The sequence below is a fragment of the Bufo bufo genome, chromosome 2 (genome assembly GCF_905171765.1).
Source record: "Bufo bufo chromosome 2, aBufBuf1.1, whole genome shotgun sequence".
NCBI lineage: Eukaryota > Metazoa > Chordata > Amphibia > Anura > Bufonidae > Bufo > Bufo bufo.
This window is the reverse complement of record NC_053390.1, coordinates 200,938,115-200,958,187: the sequence shown is the minus strand read 5'-3', so window position 1 is coordinate 200,958,187 and position 20,073 is coordinate 200,938,115. Positions and strand designations below refer to the sequence as shown.

Genomic DNA, 20,073 nt, shown 5'->3' with positions numbered 1-20,073 from the left:
TAGACATTTATATTCCAGACTTCTTCTCACGCTTTAGGGCCCCTAAAATGCCAGGGCAGTATAAATACCCCACATGTGACCCCATTTCGGAAAGAAGACACCCCAAGGTATTCCGTGAGGGGCATATTAAGTCCATGAAAGATTGAAATTTTTGTCCCAAGTTAGCAGAAAGGGAGACTGTGAGAAAAAAATATATATATATATCAATTTCCGCTAACTTGTGCCAAAAAAAAAATAAAAAAATTCTATGAACTCGCCATGCCCCTCATTGAATACCTTGGGGTGTCTTCTTTCCAAAATGGGGTCACATGTGGGGTATTTATACTGCCCTGGCATTTTAGGGGCCCTAAAGCGTGAGAAGAAGTCTGGAATCCAAATGTCTAAAAATGCCCTCCTAAAAAGGAATGTGGGCCCCTTTGCGCATCTAGGCTGCAAAAAAGTGTCACACATGTGGTATCGCCGTACTCAGGAGAAGTTGGGGAATGTGTTTTGGGGTGTCATTTTACATATACCCATTCTGGGTGAGATAAATATCTTGGTCAAATGCCAACTTTGTATAAAAAAAAAAATGGGAAAAGTTGTCTTTTGCCGAGATATTTCTCCCACCCAGCATGGGTATATGTAAAAAGACACCCCAAAACACATTGCCCTACTTCTTCTGAGTACGGCGATACCAGATGTGACACTTTTTTGCAGCCTAGGTGGGCAAATGGGCCCACATTCCAAAGAGCACCTTTCGGATTTCACAGGGCATTTTTTATTGCCCATCGCGAAATACCTTGGGGTGTCTTCTTTCCAAAATGGGGTCACTTGTGGGGTAGTTATACTGCCCTTGCATTCTAGGGGCCCTAATGTGTAAGAAGTAGTTTGAAATCAAAATGTGTAAAAAATGCCCTGTGAAATCCGAAAGGTGCTCTTTGGAATGTGGGCCCATTTGCCCACCTAGGCTGCAAAAAAGTGTCACACATCTGGTATCGCCGTACTCAGGAGAAGTTGGGCAATGTGTTTTAGGGTGTCATTTTACATATACCCATGCTGGGTGAGAGAAATATCTCGGCAAAAGACAACTTTTCCCATTTTTTATACAAAGTTGGCATTTGACCGAACTCGAACGTGAAAACTAGGATGAAATTGAAATTTTGCCCACCTTACTTCCCAAAAAAGATAATAAAAGTGATCAAAAAAGTCGTATGTACTCCAAAATTGTAACAATCAAACCGTCATCTCATCCCGCAAAAATCATATCCTACCCAAGATAATTGCCCCAAAACTGAAAAAACTATGGCTCTTAGACTATGGAAACACTAAAACATGATTTTTTTTGTTTCAAAAATGAAATCATTGTGTAAAACTTACATAAATAAAAAAAAAAAAGTATACATATTAGGTGTCGCCGCGTCCGTATCGACCGGCTCTATAAAAATATCGCATGACCTAACCCCTGAGATGACCACCGTAAAAAAGAAAAAAGGTGTAAAAAAAGCAATTTTTTGTCATCTTACGTCACAAAAAGTGTAATAGCAAGCGATCAAAAAGTCATATGCACCCCAAAATAGTGTCAATAAAACAGACATCTCATCCCGCAAAAAATGAGACCCTACTTAAGAAAATCGCCCAAAAACTGAAAAAACTATGGCTCTTAGACTATGGAGACCCTAAAACTTTTTTTGTTTTAAAAATTAATTCATTGTGTAAAACTTACATAAATAAAAAATTGTATACATATTCGGTATCGCCGCGTCCGTGACAACCTGCTCTATAAAATTACCACATGATCTAACCTGTCAGGTGAATGTTGTAAATAACAAAAAAAAAAAAAATGTGCCAAAAAAGCTATTGTTACCTTGCCACACAAAAAGTGTAATATAGAGCAACGAAAAATCATATGTACCCTAAACTAGTACCAACAAAACTGCCACCCTATCCCGTAGTTTCTAAAATGGGGTCACTTTTTTGGAGTTTCTACTCTAGGGGTGCATCAGGGGGGCTTCAAATGGGACATGGTGTCAAAAAAAACAGTCCAGCAAAATCTGCCTTCCAAAAACCGTATGGCATTCCTTTCCTTCTGCGCCCTGCCGTGTGCCCGTACAGCGGTTTACGACCACAGAATCAGGGCCATAAATAATGAGTTTTGTTTGGCTGTTAACCCTTGCTTTGTAACTGAAAAAAAAATATTAAAATGGAAAATCTGCCAAAAAAAGTGAAATTTTTAAATTGGATCTCTATTTTCCATTAAATCTTGTGCAACACCTAAAGGGTTAACAAAGTTTGTAAAATCAGTTTTGAATACCTTGAGTGGTGTAGTTTCTTAGATGGAGTGACTTTTATGGAGTTTCTACTCTAGGGGTGCATCCCAGGGGGCTTCAAATGGGACATGGTGTCAAATAAACCAGTCCAGCAAAACCTGCCTTCCAAAAACCATACGGCGCACCTTTCCCTCTACGCCCTACTGTGTGCCCGTACAGTAGTTTACGGCCACATATTGGGTGTTTCTGTAAACGGCAGAGTCAGGGCAATAAAGATACAGTCTTGTTTGGCTGTTAACCCTTGCTTTGTTAGTGGAAAAAAAATGGGTTAAAATGGAAAATTAGGCAAAAAAATGAAATTCTCAAATTTTATCCCCATTTGCCAATAACTCTTGTGCAACACCTAAAGGGTTAACAAAGTTTGTAAAATCAGTTTTGAATACCTTGAGGGGTGTAGTTTCTAGAATGGGGTCATTTTTGGGTGGTTTCTATTATGTAAGCCTCGCAAAGTGACTTCAGAGAAGTAGTGGTCCCTAAAAATTGGGTTTTTGTAAATTTCTGAAAAATTTCAAGATATGCTTCTAAACTTCTAAGCCTTATAACATCCCCAAAAAATAAAATATAATTCCCAAAATAATTCAAACATGAAGTAGACATATGGGGAATTTAAAGTCATCATAATTTTTGGGGGTATTACTATGTATTACAGAAGTAGAGAAACAAACTTTGAAATTTGCTAATTTTTCCAAATTTTTGTTAAATTAGGTATTTTTTGGAGCAAAAAAAATATTTTTTTTTACTTCATTTTACCAGTGTCATGAAGTACAATATGTGACAAAAAAACAATCTCAGAATGGCCTGGATAAGTCAAAGCGTTTTAAAGTTATCAGCACTTAAAGTGACACTTGCAAAAAATGGCCTGGTCCTAAGGTGTAATAAGGCTGTGTCCTTAAGGGGTTAAGGGGAGCTGAGATGGTTAAATGCGTCCCTGTCGCGCCACACACGTCCTCCTGAAGCCCCAGCCTTAGACACTAGGACTGCAGCTTTCCATAACCGGTAAACCCAGCCTGACCTGTAAACGCTTGCTTCATACAAGGCAGGATAAACCAGTGGTGTGAACTAAGGCCACACACCGGGCTGCTCTGTGAATCCATCAACACATTGAACAATAGGAAAGATGGGATTCACAAACTCCAGGGACCTGTCAAAATATTCCCGCCCTCACACTGCTACACAAAACTACACGGCCGGCTCTTTTAGCAGCCGCTTGACATGCACCGAAAACGACGGCGACCCGACAACCCGAGACTCCAGGTACCGCGAGCGACCCGACGACCCGACACTCCAGTCATAACCCTAACCACCCCCCAACTGCCGCCGAGTCTACAGCGTGCGACGCTCCTGCGCACATACAGGAAATCTCGCGAGAAGCTTTTGGAGCCGCCAAATCGAGGCCCCGCCCCCCTGATTCGGCGCGCTGTTCTGTCTTGTGTCACTTCTATCGGGTTCACCTCACAGAGATAACATGGTATCCGACGAGAAAGCTCGTGCCGGACAAAGCAGAAACCTGCCATGGTATGTAGTGTGTGTGATAGCCAGTAGTCTATAGTGCGGTGTACCGCGACCGTCTTCGGTCCTGGCATGTGGACGGCTTTGCAGCTCCTTTCCATTCCGGCTGCATGTGGTGACATTATTGGAATGTATTTCAATGGTGTGGCAATGTGCCATGCTGCAACTGAGTCTGTAGGACCCCCCACCCATCTAATAGCTATCCCCCTATTCACAGGAGTTTTACCAACCAGAAGACCCCTCTAAGGCCTGGACTATCCTGTGCCTTTTTTAGTGACTGATTTTAACTATTGAGTGACCGCTGCAGTCCACCAGATTGCATTGAGCTCAGTGCATGCCTTTGGACTGCAGCAGTAGCTCAGTACAAAAAGTCGCAGTGTAGCTTCACGCAAAATGATTCATTTAAGACCCATAGAATCAATGTGATTTGTGGTCCGCAGAATACGGTCCCTGGCCGTGTGCACACCGCGTCATGCTGCGGACCCACTGACTTCAATGGCCCTGTGCGCCACATGAAGTATAGGACATGTCCCATCTTGTGTGGCTGCGTGGATGCGGAAGGGCTTCTGTGTGGCGCCGCCGCAGGAGATAGGACATGTCCTATAATTTGCCGAAACATGCGGAGCACAGACCCATTGAAGTCCGTGTACACGGCCAGTAACTGCGGACCTCAAAACACTTCTGGTCGTGTCAATAAGCCCTAAAAGTCGGATCTTGATATTGTGTAGCTTACTGGCTGTGTAGTAATAAGGTATACCATTACAATGCCAGCAACATTATACAAAATGTTAAAGGGGTGGAACCCGGACAGACCTATGTTTTCACCCAGGCAGCCCCCCTGATGTTAGCATTGGAGTATCTCATGCACTCCCTTGCCCTGCTCTAGATCGCACAGGGCAAGGGTTCTTTTGTTTATCATAACACACTGCCGGGCAGAAGCTTCCGCCCGCCAGTGTGTTCGGCGACGTCACCGTCTCTGATGGGCGCGCTTTAGCGCTGCCCTAGCCGTTTTACTGGCTAGGGCAGCGCTAAAGGCCGCCCATCAGTGCCGGCGACGTCCCCAGTCTTCCTGGCAGCCCCATGGAGAGCCCCGGTACGTCACCGGAACTCCTAAAAATGCCTTTGCCCTGCGCGATTTAGCACAGGGCAAAGGAGAGCATCGGAGCATGAACTGCTCCGATGCTCAAGTCAGGGGGGCTGCCGGGGTGAAAATGGAGGGATGTCACCCGGACAACCCCTTTAACCACTTCAGCCCCCAGTGCTTAAACACCCTGAAAGACCAGGCCACTTTTTACACTTCTGACCTACACTACTTTCACCGTTTATTGCTCGGTCATGCAACTTACCACCCAAATGAATTTTACCTCCTTTTCTTCTCACTAATAGAGCTTTCATTTGGTGGTATTTCATTGCTGCTGACATTTTTACTTTTTTTGTTATTAATCTAAATTTAACGATTTTTTTGCAAAAAAATGACATTTTTCACTTTCAGTTGTAAAATTTTGCAAAAAAAACGACATCCATATAGAAATTTTGCTCTAAATTTATAGTTCTACATGTCTTTGATAAAAAAAAAAATGTTTGGGTAAAAAAAAAAATGGTTTGGGTAAAAGTTATAGCGTTTACAAACTATGGTACAAAAATGTGAATTTCCGCTTTTTGAAGCAGCTCTGACTTTCTGAGCACCTGTCATGTTTCCTGAGGTTCTACAATGGCCAGACAGTACAAACACCCCACAAATGACCCCATTTCTGAAAGTACACACCCTAAGGTATTCGCTGATGGGCATAGTGAGTTCATAGAACTTTTTATTTTGTGTCACAAGTTAGCGGAAAATTATGATTTTTTTTTTTTTTTTTTTTTTCTTACAAAGTCTCATATTCCACTAACTTGTGACAAAAAATAAAAAGTTCTATGAACTCACTATGCCCATCAGCGAATACCTTGGGGTCTCTTCTTTCCAAAATGGGGTCACTTGTGGGGTAGTTATACTGCCCTGGCATTCTAGGGGCCCAAATGTGTGGTAAGGAGTTTGAAATCAAATTCTGTAAAAAATGACCTGTGAAATCCGAAAGGTGCTCTTTGGAATATGGGCCCCTTTGCCCACCTAGGCTGCAAAAAAGTGTCACACATCTGGTATCTCCGTACTCAGGAGAAGGTGGGGAATGTGTTTTGGGGTGTCATTTTATATATACCCATGCTGGGTGAGAGAAATATCTTGGCAAAAGACAACTTTTCCCATTTTTTTATACAAAGTTGTCATTTGACCAAGATATTTATCTCACCCAGCATGGGTATATGTAAAAAGACACCCCAAAACACATTCCTCAACTTCTCCTGAGTACGGGGATACCAGATGTGTGACACTTTTTTGCAGCCTAGGTGGGCAAAGGGGCCCATATTCCAAAGAGCACCTTTCGGATTTCACTCCTCATTTTTTCCTGAATTTGATTTCAAACTCCTTACCACACATTTGGGCCCCTAGAATACCAGGGCAGTATAACTACCCCACAAGTGACCCCATTTTGGAAAGAAGACACCCCAAGGTATTCCGTGAGGGGCATGGCGAGTTCCTAGAATTTTTTATTTTTTGTCACAAGTTAGTGGAAAATGATGATTTTTTTTTTTATTTTTTTTTTTTCATACAAAGTCTCATATTCCACAAACTTGTGACAAAAAATAAAAACTTCCATGAACTCACTATGCCCATTAGCGAATACCTTGGGGTCTCTTCTTTCCAAAATGGGGTCACTTGTGGGGTAGTTATACTGCCCTGGCATTCTAGGGGCCCAAATGTGTGGTAAGTAGGTAAATGACCTGTGAAATCCGAAAGGTGCTCTTTGGAATGTGGGCCCCTTTGCCCACCTAGGCTGCAAAAAAGTGTCACACATCTGGTATCTCTGTATTCAGGAGAAGTTGAGGAATGTGTTTTGGGGTGTCTTTTTACATATACCCATGCTGGGTGAGATAAATATCTTGGTCAAATGCCAACTTTGTATAAAAAAATGGGAAAAGTTGTCTTTTGCCAAGATATTTCTCTCACCCAGCATGGGTATATGTAAAATGACACCCCAAAACACATTCCCCAACTTCTCCCGATTACGGAGATACCAGATGTGTGACACTTTTTTGCAGCCTAGGTGGGCAAAGGGGCCCATATTCAAAAGAGCACCTTTCGGATTTCACAGGTCATTTTTTACAGAATTTGATTTCAAACTCCTTACCACACATTTGGGCCCCTAGAATGCCAGGGCAGTATAACTACCCCACAAGTGACCCCATTTTGGAAAGAAGAGACCCCAAGGTATTCGCTGATGGGCATAGTGAGTTCATGGAACTTTTTATTTTTTGTCACAAGTTAGTGGAATATGAGACTTTGATGATTTTTTTTTTTTTTTTTTTTTTCATACATTTTCCACTAACTTGTGACAAAAAATAAAAAATTCTAGGAACTCGCCATGCCCCTCACGGAATACCTTGGGGTGTCTTCTTTCCAAAATGGGGTCACTTGTGGGGTAGTTATACTGCCCTGGCATTTTCCAGGGGCCCTAATGTGTGGTAAGTAGGTAAATGACCTGTGAAATCCTAAAGGTGCTCTTTGGAATATGGGCCCCTTTGCCCACCTAGGCTGCAAAAAAGTGTCACACATGTGGTATCGCCGTATTCAGGAGAAGTTGGGGAATGTGTTTTGGGGTGTCATTTTACATATACCCATGCTGGGTGAGAGAAATATCTTGGCAAAAGACAACTTTTCCCATTTTTTTATACAAAGTTGGCATTTGACCAAGATATTTTTCTCACCCAGCATGGGTATATGTAAAATGACACCCCAAAACACATTCCCCAACTTCTCCTGAGTACGGCGATACCAGATGTGTGACACTTTTTTGCAGCCTAGATGCGCAAAGGTGCCCAAATTCCTTTTAGGAGGGCATTTTTAGACATTTGGATACCAGACTTCTTCTCACGCTTTGGGGCCCCTAGAATGCCAGAGCAGTATAAATACCCCACATGTGACCCCATTTTGGAAAGAAGACACCCCAAGGTATTCAATGAGGGGCATGGCGAGTTCATAGAAATTTTTTTTTTTTTTGGCACAAGTTAGTGGAAATTGATATTTTTAATTTTTTTCTCACAAAGTCTCCCGTTCCGCTAACTTGGGACAAAAATTTCAATCTTTCATGGACTCAATATGCCCCTCACGGAATACCTGGGGGTGTCTTCTTTCCGAAATGGGGTCACATGTGGGGTATTTATACTGCCCTGGCATTCTAGGGGCCCTAAAGCGTGAGAAGAAGTCTGGAATATAAATGTCTAAAAAATTTTACGCATTTGGATTCCGTGAGGGGTATGGTGAGTTCATGTGAGATTTTATTTTTTGACACAAGTTAGTGGAATATGAGACTTTGTAAGAAAAAAAAAAAAAAATTCTGCTAACTTGGGCCAAAAAAATATCTGAATGGAGCCTTACAGAGGGGTGATCAATGACAGGGGGGGTGATCAATGACAGGGGGGTTGATCAATGACAGGGGGGTTGATCAATGACAGGGGGGTGATCAGGGAGTCTATATGGGGTGATCACCACAGTCATTGATCACGCCCGTGTAAGGCTTCATTCAGACGTCCGGATGCGTTTTGCGGATCCGATCCATCTATCAGTGCATCCGTAAAAATCATGCGGACATCTGAATGGAGCTTTACAGGGGGGTAATCAATGACAGGGGGGTGATCAGGGAGTCTATATGGGGTGATCACCACAGTCATTGATCACTCCCCTGTAAGGCTTCATTCAGACGTCCGGATGCGTTTTGCGGATCCGATCCATCTATCAGTGCATCCGTAAAAATCATGCGGACATCTGAATGGAGCTTTACAGGGGGGTGATCAGGGAGTCTATATGGGGTGATCACCACAGTCATTGATCACGCCCCTGTAAGGCTTCATTCAGACGTCCGGATGCGTTTTGCGGATCCGATCTATCCATCAGTGGATCCGTAAAAATCATGCGGACGTCTGAATGGAGCTTTACAGGGGGTTGATCAATGACAGGGGGGGTGATCAGGGAGTCTATATGGGGTGATAACCACAGTCATTGATCACGCCCCTGTAAGGCTTCATTCAGACGTCCGGATGCGTTTTGCGGATCCGATCCATCTATCAGTGGATCCGTAAAAATCATGCGGACATCTGAATGGAGCTTTACAGGGGGGTAATCAATGACAGGGGGGTGATCAATGACAGGGGGGTGATCAGGGAGTCTATATGGGGTGATCAGGGGTGATCAGGGGCTAATAAGGGGTTAATAAGTGACCGGGGGGGGGGGGGGGTGTAGTGTAGTGTAGTGGTGCTTGGTGGGACTTTACTGAGCTACCTGTGTCCTCTGGTGGTCGATCCAAACAAATGGGACCACCAGAGGACCAGGTAGCAGGTATATTAGACGCTGTTATCAAAACAGCGTCTAATATACCTGTTAGGGGTTAAAAAAAACACATCTCCAGCCTGCCAGCGAACGATCGCCGCTGGCAGGCTGGAGATCAACTCTCTTACCTTCCGTTCCTGTGAGCGCGCGCGCCTGTGTGCGCGCGTTCACAGGAAATCTCGCCCATCGCGAGATGACGCATATATGCGTGACTCTGCGCAGGGCTGCCACCTCCGGAACGCGATCCTGCGTTAGGCGGTCCGGAGGTGGTTAAAGAGTAACTAAACCTTTGTTACAATTTTTAATGTTGTTCCTAATTCCCTAATAAAACTATGTCTAATATACTTTATTAATCGGTTTTCTATTTTTATGACACTTTTACCTCCCTAAAGTGCACACTTCCCTGGTCTTCTCTGTACACCGCTGACGTTTTATCAGTGGACAGCAGCAGTGAACATTGCTGCTCCTGCCAGTGCCCCCTGGGCGATTACTAGCTCCTGTCACAGGCACCCTGTACCCACGTGAGCGGCTTCTGCTTGCTCCGCTAAGCTAAGAGCAGACATGCATACAGAAGCAGGAGCCGCTCAGGTGGGTACAGGGCACCTGTGCTGCTGCAGCCATGCTTTACATTACTGTCCATCACCTCAGTGGCATTATTCATGTGTTAGTATCTGTAACTGGAGGAGGAGCGTGCATCAACTGTAAGGAGCGCAGACATTTAAATACGTATTTCCCAGGTGTCCCCCGACCTGTTGTTCTGTCAGGTCTATTGGTTAATACTAAGTCCAGTATGGCCGTTCCTCTAGTCGGGTCCTGAACCAGTTGGGAATGGTAATTGGTCTTTGGTTATTGCCAAGAACCTTTCTCCTTTATGAGATGTACAGGTTTCAGTTTCCCAGTCTATATCTGGGTAGTTAAAGTCCCCATAATAACCAGTTATACTTCATATATTCCATATACGGAACGGAACCATTAATTTCAATGGATTCGCAAAAAAAAAGGAAGGTATTCCGTATGTGTCCATTCACACATCTGTATGTGTTTTGCGGATCTGCAAAACACAGACACCGGCAATGTGCGTTCCGCATTTTGCGGACCGCACATCGCCGGCACTCTCATAGAAAATGCCTTTTCTTGTCCGGACATGTTCTATTTTTTTATGGATCTGGAAGTGCGGATGCGGTCAGCACATTCCGGCCCCATTGAAAATGAATAGCTCCGCACCTGTTCCGCAAAATTGCGGAACGGACGCGGACTCATTTTGCGGACATGTGAATGGACCCTTATTGTCCTCATAACGGACAAGGATAGTACTGTTCTATTAGGGGCCAGCTGTTTCGTTCTGCAAAAAACGGAATGCACACGGACGTCCTATGGGAGAAAAGCGCTTTACAAATGTTTCGTTGTCATCCGTGTTTTTTGTGGACCGCAAAATACTGAAATAGCCATACATGTCGTGTGCAAGAGGCCTTATTTTGAGTACAGCTGACACTGCTCTACTCTGTCTCCTCTTCCCTGTTCTCTTGATGTTTGTCAGGCTCCTCCATTTACTTAAGGCCTCATGCACATGACCGTTGTGTGCATCCGTGGCCGTTGTGGCCGTTTCCGTTTTTTTTCGCGGACCCATTGACTTTCAATGGGTCCGTGGAAAAATCGGAAAATGCACCGTTTTGCAGCCGAGACCGTGATCCGTGTATCCTGTCCTTCAAAAAAATATGACCTTTCCTATTTTTTTGACGGACAACGGTTCACGGACCCATTTAAGTCAATGGGTCCGTGAAAGAACACGGATGCACACAAGATTGGCATCCGTGTCCGTGATCCGTGGCCGTAGGTTAGTTTTTATACAGACTGATCCGAAGATCCGTCTGCATAAAAGCTTTTTCAGAGCTGAGTTTTCACTTCGTGAAAACTCAGAACCGACAGTATATTCTAACACAGAGGCGTTCCCATGGTGATGGGGACGCTTCAGGTTAGAATATACTAAAAGAACTGTGTACATGACTGCCCCCTGCTGCCTGTCATAGTTAACACATTGGTGGCCAGTGTGGCCGGCCCCCCCCCTCCCTCCCCTGTAGTTAACTTATTGGTGGCCAGTGTGGCTGCCCCCCCCTCCCCTGTAGTTAACTCGTTGGTGGCCAGTGCGGCCGGCCCCCCTCCCTCCCCTGTAGTTAACTCGTTGGTGGCCAGTGGGCCTTCTCCCCTCCCTCCCCCTCCTAATTAAAATCTCCCCCCTATCATTGGTGGTAGCGGAGTGTACCGATCGGAGCTGGGGCTCCGATCGGTAACCATGGCAACCAGGATGCTACTGCAGTCCTGGTTGCCATGGTTACTTAGCAATTTGTAGAACCATTATACTTACCTGCGAGCTGCGATGTCTGCATCCGGCCGGGAGCTCCTCCTACTGGTAAGTGACATGACCGGTCACTTACCAGTAGGAGGAGCTCCCGGCCGGACGCACACATCGCAGGTAAGTATAATGGTTCTACAAATTGCTAAGTAACCATGGCAACCGGGACTGCAGTAGCGTCCTGGTTGCCATGGTTACCGATCGGAGCCCCAGCGATTAAACTGGGACTCCGATTGGTACACTCCGCTGCCACCAATGATAGGGGGGAGATTTTAATTAGGAGGGGGAGGGAGGGGAGAAGGCCCACTGGCCACCAACGAGTTAACTACAGGGGAGGGAGGGGGGCCCACTGGCCACCAACGAGTTAACTACAGGGGAGGGAGGGGGGGGGCCCACTGGCCACCAACGAGTTAACTACAGGGGAGGGAGGGGGGCCGGCCGCACTGGCCACCAACGAGTTAACTACAGGGGAGGGGGGCCGGCCGCACTGGCCACCAATGAGTTAACTACAGGGGAGGGGGGGGGGGCGGCCGCACTGGCCACCAATGAGTTAACTACAGGGGGGGGGGGGGGGGGGGCCGCACTGGCCACCAATAAGTTAACTACAGGGGAGGGAGGGGGGGGGACTGGCCACCAATGTGTTAACTATGACAGGCAGCAGGGGGCAGTCATGTACACAGTTCTTTCAGTATATTCTAACCTGAAGCGTCCCCATCACCATGGGAACGCCTCTGTGTTAGAATATACTGTCGGATTTGAGTTTCACAATGTAACTCAAATCCGATGGTATATTCTAACATAGAGGCGTTCCCATGGTGATGGGGACGCTTCAAGTTAAAATATACCATCGGATTGGAGAAAACTCTGATCCGATGGTATATTAACTCCTGACTTTACATTGAAAGTCAATGGGGGACGGATCCGTTTGAAATTACACCATATTGTGTCAACGTCAAACGGATCCGTCCCCATTGACTTGCATTGTAATTCAGGACGGATCTGTTTGGCTCCGCACGGGCAGGCGGACACCAGAACGACTTTTTTTTCATGTCCGTGGATCCTCCAAAAATCAAGGAAGACCCACGGACGAAAAAACGGTCACAGATCACGGAAAAACGGAACCCCGTTTTGCGGACCGCAAAAAAATACGGTCGTGTGCATGAGGCCTAAAGGGGATTATCTTGGAAAAGGTAATGATGACTTATCCTCAGGACAGGTAGTCATCATCACATCAGCGGGGATCCAAGTCACCCCCGCCGATCTGCTGTTTCAGGGAGCCGCTGCGTTCACCGGAGCTCTGGTAAGCGATGCAGGTGCCCAGTAGCTTTCCAAGGACAGCGCCTACAAATTTTTCAGAAAATTTCCAAAATCCACTTTTTAAGGACCAGTTCAGGTCTGAAGTCACTTTGTGAGGCTTACATAATAGAAACCACCCAAAAATGGCCCCATTTTAGAAACTATACCCCTCAAGGTATTCAAAACTGATTTTACAAACTTTGTTAACCCTTTAGGTGTTCCACAAGAATTAATGGAAAATGGAGATGAAATTTCAGAATTTCACTTTTTTGGGCAGATTTTCCATTTTAATCCATTTTTTCCTGTTACAAAGCAAGGGTTAACAGCCAAACAAAACTCAATATTTATGGCCCTGATTCTGTAGTTTACAGAAACTCCCCATATGTGGTCGGAAACTGCTGTACGAGCACACAGCAGGGCGCAGAAGAAAAGGAACGCCATATGGTTTTTGGAGGGCAGATTTCACTGGGATAATTTGAAGCTGCCATGTCCCATTTGAAGCCAGCCGGATGCACCCCTAGAGTAAAAACTCCAAAAAAGTGACCCCATTTAGGAAACTACACCCTCACGGTATTCAAAACTGATTTTACAAGCTTTGTTAACCCTTTAGGTGTTCCACAAGAATTAATGGAAAATGGAGATGAAATTTCAGAATTTCACTTTTTTTGGCAGATTTTCCATTTTAATCATTTTTTTCCGCTAACAAAGCAAGCATTAACCGACAAACTAAACTCAATATTTATTGCCCTGATTCAGTAGTTTACAGAAACACCCCATATGTGGTTGTAAACTGCTGTACGGGCACACGGCATTGCACAGAAGGAAAGGAACGCCATATGGTTTTTGGTAGGCAAAATTTGATGGACTGTTTTTTTGACACCATGTCCCATTTTAAGCCCCCCTGATGCACCCCTAGCGTAGAAACTAGGGATCGACCGATTATCGGTTTTACCGATATTCAGGATTTTGACAGTTATCGGTATCGGCATCTATTTTGCCGATATTCCGATAACTTATGGGGAACACAGATCGCGCTGCTCAGCGCTCTCCGTGTTCCCTCAGCAGCACAGGGGAGAAGGAAGCAGTGTCTCCCTCCCCCTGTGATGCCGCTGCCGCCAATGAGAGGAGAGAAGACAAGAGGAAGGGAGGGGCTGTGGCCACTGCGCCACCAATGATGTTGACTTACTCATTCATTCAAATTGAACAGGAGGCGGGAGCTGGCTGCAGAATCGCATAGCCGGCCCCTGACCTCTATGAGCGGTAGCTGCGATCCGCGGCAGTTAACCCCTCAGGTGCCGCGGATCGCAGCTACCGCTCATAGAGGTCGGGAGCCGGCTATGTGATTCTGCAGCCAGCTTCCGCCTCCTGTATATGAATAAATGAGAGATTTATGTTCATTTGTGGCGCAGTGCGCCCCCCCCAAGCCCCCCAGTATTAATCATTGGATTAAGCCCCCCAGTATTAATCAACAGTGCGCCCCCCACCCCCGTATTAAAAACATTGGTGGCGCAGTGCGCCCCCCCACCCAAGCCCCCCCCAGTTTTAATCATTGGTGGCAGTGGCCACAGGCTCCCCTCTCCCCTCCTCCTCTGATCGGAGCCCCAGCAGTGTAAGCCTAGGGCTCCGATCAGTTACCATGGCAGCCAGAACGCTACTGAAGCCCTGGCTGCCATGGTAATCTCCATGCTGCTGTGTGCACAAAGCACAGAGCAGCAGGGACAGTGTGAGATCCTATTCACCCTGATAGAGATCTATCAGGGTGAATAGGACAAGGGTTCTAGTCCCTAAGGGGGCTAAAAGTTAGTAAAAAAAAAAACCACCAAAATATTAAGTATAAATAAAAAAGAAAGATTTACAAAAAAAAAACTACACATTAACAATAAAAATATTCATTTTCAGCAGATTTGTGTAGGAATTTTATTATTTTTTTAAATATGAAATTTTACAGAATATCGGTATAAATGATCGGCTATCGGCCTGAAAGTTCACAAATTATTGGTATCGGCCCTAAAAAATCTATATCGGTCGATCCCTAGTAGAAACTCCAAAAAAGTGACCCCGTTTTAGAAACTACACCTCTCAAGGTATTTAAAACTGATTTTACAAACTTTGTTAACCCTTTTGGTGTTCCACAAGAATTAATGGAAAATGGAGATGAAATTTCAGAATTTCACTTTTGGCAGATTTTCCATTTTAATAATTTTTTTCCGCTAACAAAGCAAGCATTAACCGCCAAACTAAACTCAATATTTATTGCTCTGACTCTGTAGTTTACACAAACACCCCATATGTGGTCGTAAACTGCTGTACGGGCACACGACAGGGCGCAGAAGGAAAGGAACGTCATATGGTTTTCGGAAGGCAGATTTTGCTGGACTGGTTATTTGACACCATGTCACATTTGAAGAGCCCCTGATGCACCCCTAGAGTAGAAACTCCAAAAAAGTTACCCCATCTTGGAAACTACGGGATAGGGTGGCAGTATTGTTGGTACTAGTTTAGGGCACATATGATTTTTGGTTGCTCTATATTACACTTTTTGTGAGGCAAGGTAACAGAAAATGGCTGTTTTGGCACAGTTTTTATTTTTTGTTATTTACAACGTTCATCTGACAGGTTAGATCATGTGGTATTTTTATAGAGCAGGTTGTTACGGACGTGACAATACCAAATATAACTTTTTTTTTTTTCAATTTTACATAATAAAGCATTTTTGAAAAAAAAAGATTTTTTTTTAGTGTCTCCATATTCTGAAAGCCATATTTATTTATTATTTTTTTGGGCGATTGACTTGGGTAGAGTCTCATTTTTTGCAGGATGAGGTGACGATTAGATTGGTACTATTTTGGGGGGCATATGACTTTTTGATTGCTTGGTGTTGCACTTTTAGTGATATAAGTTGACAAAAAATGTGTTTTTTAGCACAGATTTTATTTTTTTGACGGTGTTCATCTGAGGGGTTAGGTCATGTGATATTTTTATATAGCCGGTCGATACGAACGCGGTGATACCAAATATGTCTGTTTTTCTATTTTTGTGACCTGCTCCTATCATACAATGGGGGCATATCCTAGCGATTATGCCCCCATTGTCTCAGATGAGCTAATCCTTTTAACTGTAATTGAGGTAAAATATTCAGTTAATCGCAATTTTAATTTTGGTCATAATCGCCCAGCCCTACAGCATACATGTAACAACATATGTATCCTCTCACAGGGTGGAAAAGTATCGACCACAAACACTGGATGATTTGATCTCCCATCAGGATATTCTTAGTACAAGTAAGTAATATTTCGGTTTTTGTTTTGTTTTCAAATTTTTTTGGGAGTTAATTGAAAAATATTTTTCTAAAATTGTTCAGCCTTGAAAATAGCAAATTAAATTATTTCAAATTATTAAAAAACTAATCTACCTGCCCTATAATTTTTTTTTGTAATATACCAGATTTTTTTTCACTATTTCCTTGTGAAATAAGCAACTTAAATTCAGGTTCCTATCTTGCTTCAGAATCAGTACCACGCTGTATTTGGGAGTTCAGATTCCTCTTCTAGGTGCAGGGCATCGCCGCATCTGAACTTCAGGCACCTATTTTGCAAGGAAATAGTGGGGGAAAAATAAAGAACATTACAAAAATCCATTTTAGGGCAGTTAGATTAGTTTTTTTTTTATAAAGTATGTTCAAAGGTTTAGGCACACTTTAAAGAAGACTACTTTATGTGTATCTTGCATCCAAAACTTTTAAGGGGCATTTTCACACTTTACAGTTCGTGATTTTTTATTTTTTTTGTAGCTAGCTTAAGGAATCAATCCAGAAACTAAAGTATCAGAAACAACAAAATCCGATGTTAATATGTTGGTTAGTGCTATGGACGTGTTTCAGATTTTTGCTGGAACCTCCACTGATCACTGGGATGTGGGTGGGGAAGGCTGCTCCTTGTTCTCCTCGCCTTTTAGACACCAGCAGAGAGGTGCATGGGCTTATATGCTTTCTATGAGCCCGTACAATGCAATCTAAGAGGATCAGCTGAATAGAGGTGGGCAAAGTGCTGTTGCCTCAGTAAGTGTCTTAGCACCCAGTCACCCGACAATTTCACTATGGCATGCCAAAACTAGGTTTGAATAGAGCCGCTGGAGAGCATGACTGATCGGCCGCTCCCTTCATTTCTAGGGGGACTTCACGGGGTCTTGTGATCGGTGGGGGTTCCAGCAGTAGGACCCGCACTGATCTAATATTTATCCCCTATCCTATGGATAGAGAATAACCTAATATCACAGGAATACCCCTGTTATTCAGTTCTGGAGCACCTTTTCTTATAAATCTATATTGTGCCATTCCTTTATTATTCCTTCTAAAAGTTTTTGAATGAATTACCAAAAGTCTAGAATAAAGGTCTGTCTGGGTGTTACTCCACACAATCTAACACCATCCAGTCAGTGCTGCCAGGAGCACACCCCAAACTGGTAATACCCAGTTGGCAATTCATCCATAAACTTCTAGTAGGAATAATAGAGGATTAACAAAACATATTCGTAAGAATAGATGCTTCAGCATGATTATGATATGGGCGATGCAAGTAGTTACTAGGACATGTCAGGAGTGGTGACGGGTCCTCTTTAAGAGCTTGCTGTACTTTATCAGCCATACCTGATGTGTACATTTTTGTTGTATCTCTCATTAGTTCAAACGTTCATAAGTGAAGACAAACTGCCTCACCTTTTATTCTATGGACCTCCTGGGACTGGCAAAACTTCCACAATCCTAGCTTGTGCAAAGCAGCTTTATAAAGATAAGGAGTTCAACTCTATGGTACTAGAGGTAAAATATGGTTTGTTTTCTAGACTTCAGAGAGAATCCCGTACAGGAGAACAGCATCTAACAAACCCCAGTTTACTTTACCTAGAGACTTAAAGGGAACCTGTTATGTGTTTATCACCCCATGAACAAACTAGCCCGTATTATAATTACTAATTTCAATAGTATATTCTAGGGATCGACCGATTATCGGTTTGGCCGATATTGAGGATTTTGAACGTTATCGGTATCGGCATCTATTTTGCCGATATACCGATAACGTATTGGGAACACAGATCGCGCTGCTCTCAGCGCGTTCTGTGTTCCCTCCGCAGCACAGGGGAGAAGGAAGCAGTGTCTCCTCCCCCTGTGATGCTGCTGCCGCTGCCTCCAATGACAGGACGGAAGACAAGAGGAGGGGAGGGGCTGTGGCCGCTGCGCCACCAATGAAGATGAGTCTTTCATTTATTCATATACAGGAGGCGGTAGCTGGCTGCAGAATCACATAGCCGGCTCCCGACCTCTATGAACTGTAGCTGTGATCTGCGGTAGTTAACTCCTCAGGTGCCGTGGATCGCAGGTACCGCTCATAGAGGTCGGGAGCCGGCTATGTGATTCTGCAGCCAGCTCCCGCCTCCTGTATATGATTGATTGAGAGACTTATCTTCATTGGTGGCGCAGTGCGCCCCCCCAAAGCCCCCCAGTATTAATCATTGGTGGCGCAGTGCGCCCCCCACCCCCATCCCAATAGTAAAAACATTGGTGGCGCAGTGCGCCCCCCCCCCACCCAGTATTACTCATTGGTGGCAGTGGCCACAGGATCCCCTCTCCCCTGCTCCTCCGATCGGAGCCCCAGCAGTGTAAGCCTGGGGCTCCGATCGGTTACCATGGCAGCCAGGACGCTATTGAAGCCCTGGCTGCCATGATAAGCTCCATGCTGCTGTGTGCACTATGCACAGAGCAGCAGGGACAGTGTGAGCTCCTATTCACCCTGATAGAGATCTATCAGGGGGAATAGGACAAGGGTTCTAGTCCCTAAGGGGGCTAAAAGTTAGTAAAAAAAAAAAAAAAACACAAAATATTAAGTATAAATAAAAAAGATTTAATAAATAAATAAATACACATTAACAATAAACAAAAAAAATACACATTAACAATAAACATTAAATTTCAGCAGATTTGTGTAGGAATTTTTTTTTTCTCAAAAATGAAAATTCCCAGAATATCGGTATAAATTATCGGCTATCGGCCTGAAAGTTCACAAATTATCGGTATCGGCCCTAAAAAATCAATATCGGTCGATCCCTAATCAAAACTACGAATTAACACATGTGGAATTATATACATAACAAACAAGTGTGAAACAACTGAAAATATGTAATATTCTAGGTTCTTCAAAGTAGCCACCTTTTGCTTTGATTACTGCTTTGCACACTCTTGGCATTCTCTTGATGAGCTTCAAGAGGTAGTGACCTGAAATGATCTTCCAACAGTCTTGAAGGAGTTCCCAGAGATGCTTAGCACTTGTTGGCCCTTTTGCCTTCACTCTGCGGTCCAGCTCACCCCAAACCATCTCGATTGGGTTCAGGTCCAGTGACTGTGGAGGCCAGGTCATCTGGCGCAGCACCCCATCACTCTCCTTCATGGTCAAATAGCCCTTACTTTCAAAGTTTTCCCAATTTTTCGGCTGGCTGACTGACCTTCATTTCTTAAAGTAATGATGGCCACTCGTTTTTCTTTACTTAGCTGCTTTTTTCTTGCCATAATACAAATTCTAACAATCTATTCAGCAGGACTATCAGCTGTGTATCCACCTGACTTCTCCTCAACGCAACTGATGGTCCCAACCCCATTTGTAAGGCAAGAAATCCCACTTATTAAACCTGACAGGGCACACCTGTGAAGTGAAAACCATTTCGGGGGACTACCTCTTGAAGCTCATCAAGAGAATGCCAAGAGTGTGCAAAGCAGTAATCAAAGCAAAAGGTGGCTACTTTGAAGAACCTAGAATATGACATATTTTCAGTTGTTTCACACTTGTTTGTTATGTATATAATTCTACATGTGTTAATTCATAGTTTTGATGCCTTCAGTGTGAATCTACAATTTTCATAGTCATGAAAATAAAGAAAACTCTTTGAATGAGAAGGTGTGTCCAAACTTTTGGTCTGTACTGTACATCTCGGGTAAGCGTTCTCCTGCTTGACTTGTACTGTGCAGTTAGCGAGCAGCAGCCAGCCTCACTGTTCACACAGACTCTCCCTGCTGCCCCACACTTTATTTGGTTTTGCATTTAGAACGTCTGGAAGAGCTTTGTACATACATGTGACATCGCAAGCTGCCGGCCCTGCAGCCCTATCTCACGATCTACTTTCATAAAAAGAGCGCATCAGGGCCGTCA

General features: G+C 44.2%; 1 protein-coding gene across 1 annotated transcript in view; it reads left to right on the top strand.

Annotated features, from left to right (window-relative positions):
- Positions 1 to 3,702: 3,702 nt before the first annotated feature.
- Positions 3,703 to 20,073, top strand: part of RFC5 (replication factor C subunit 5) — a 68,263-nt gene continuing 51,892 nt past the window's right edge. Inside the window, exons 1-3 of the mRNA XM_040416033.1 lie at positions 3,703 to 3,821; positions 16,097 to 16,161; positions 17,560 to 17,696. Coding sequence (XP_040271967.1) covers positions 3,772 to 3,821; positions 16,097 to 16,161; positions 17,560 to 17,696 — 252 coding nt within the window. The 5' untranslated portion in view covers positions 3,703 to 3,771. The remainder of the gene's footprint in view (positions 3,822 to 16,096; positions 16,162 to 17,559; positions 17,697 to 20,073) is intronic.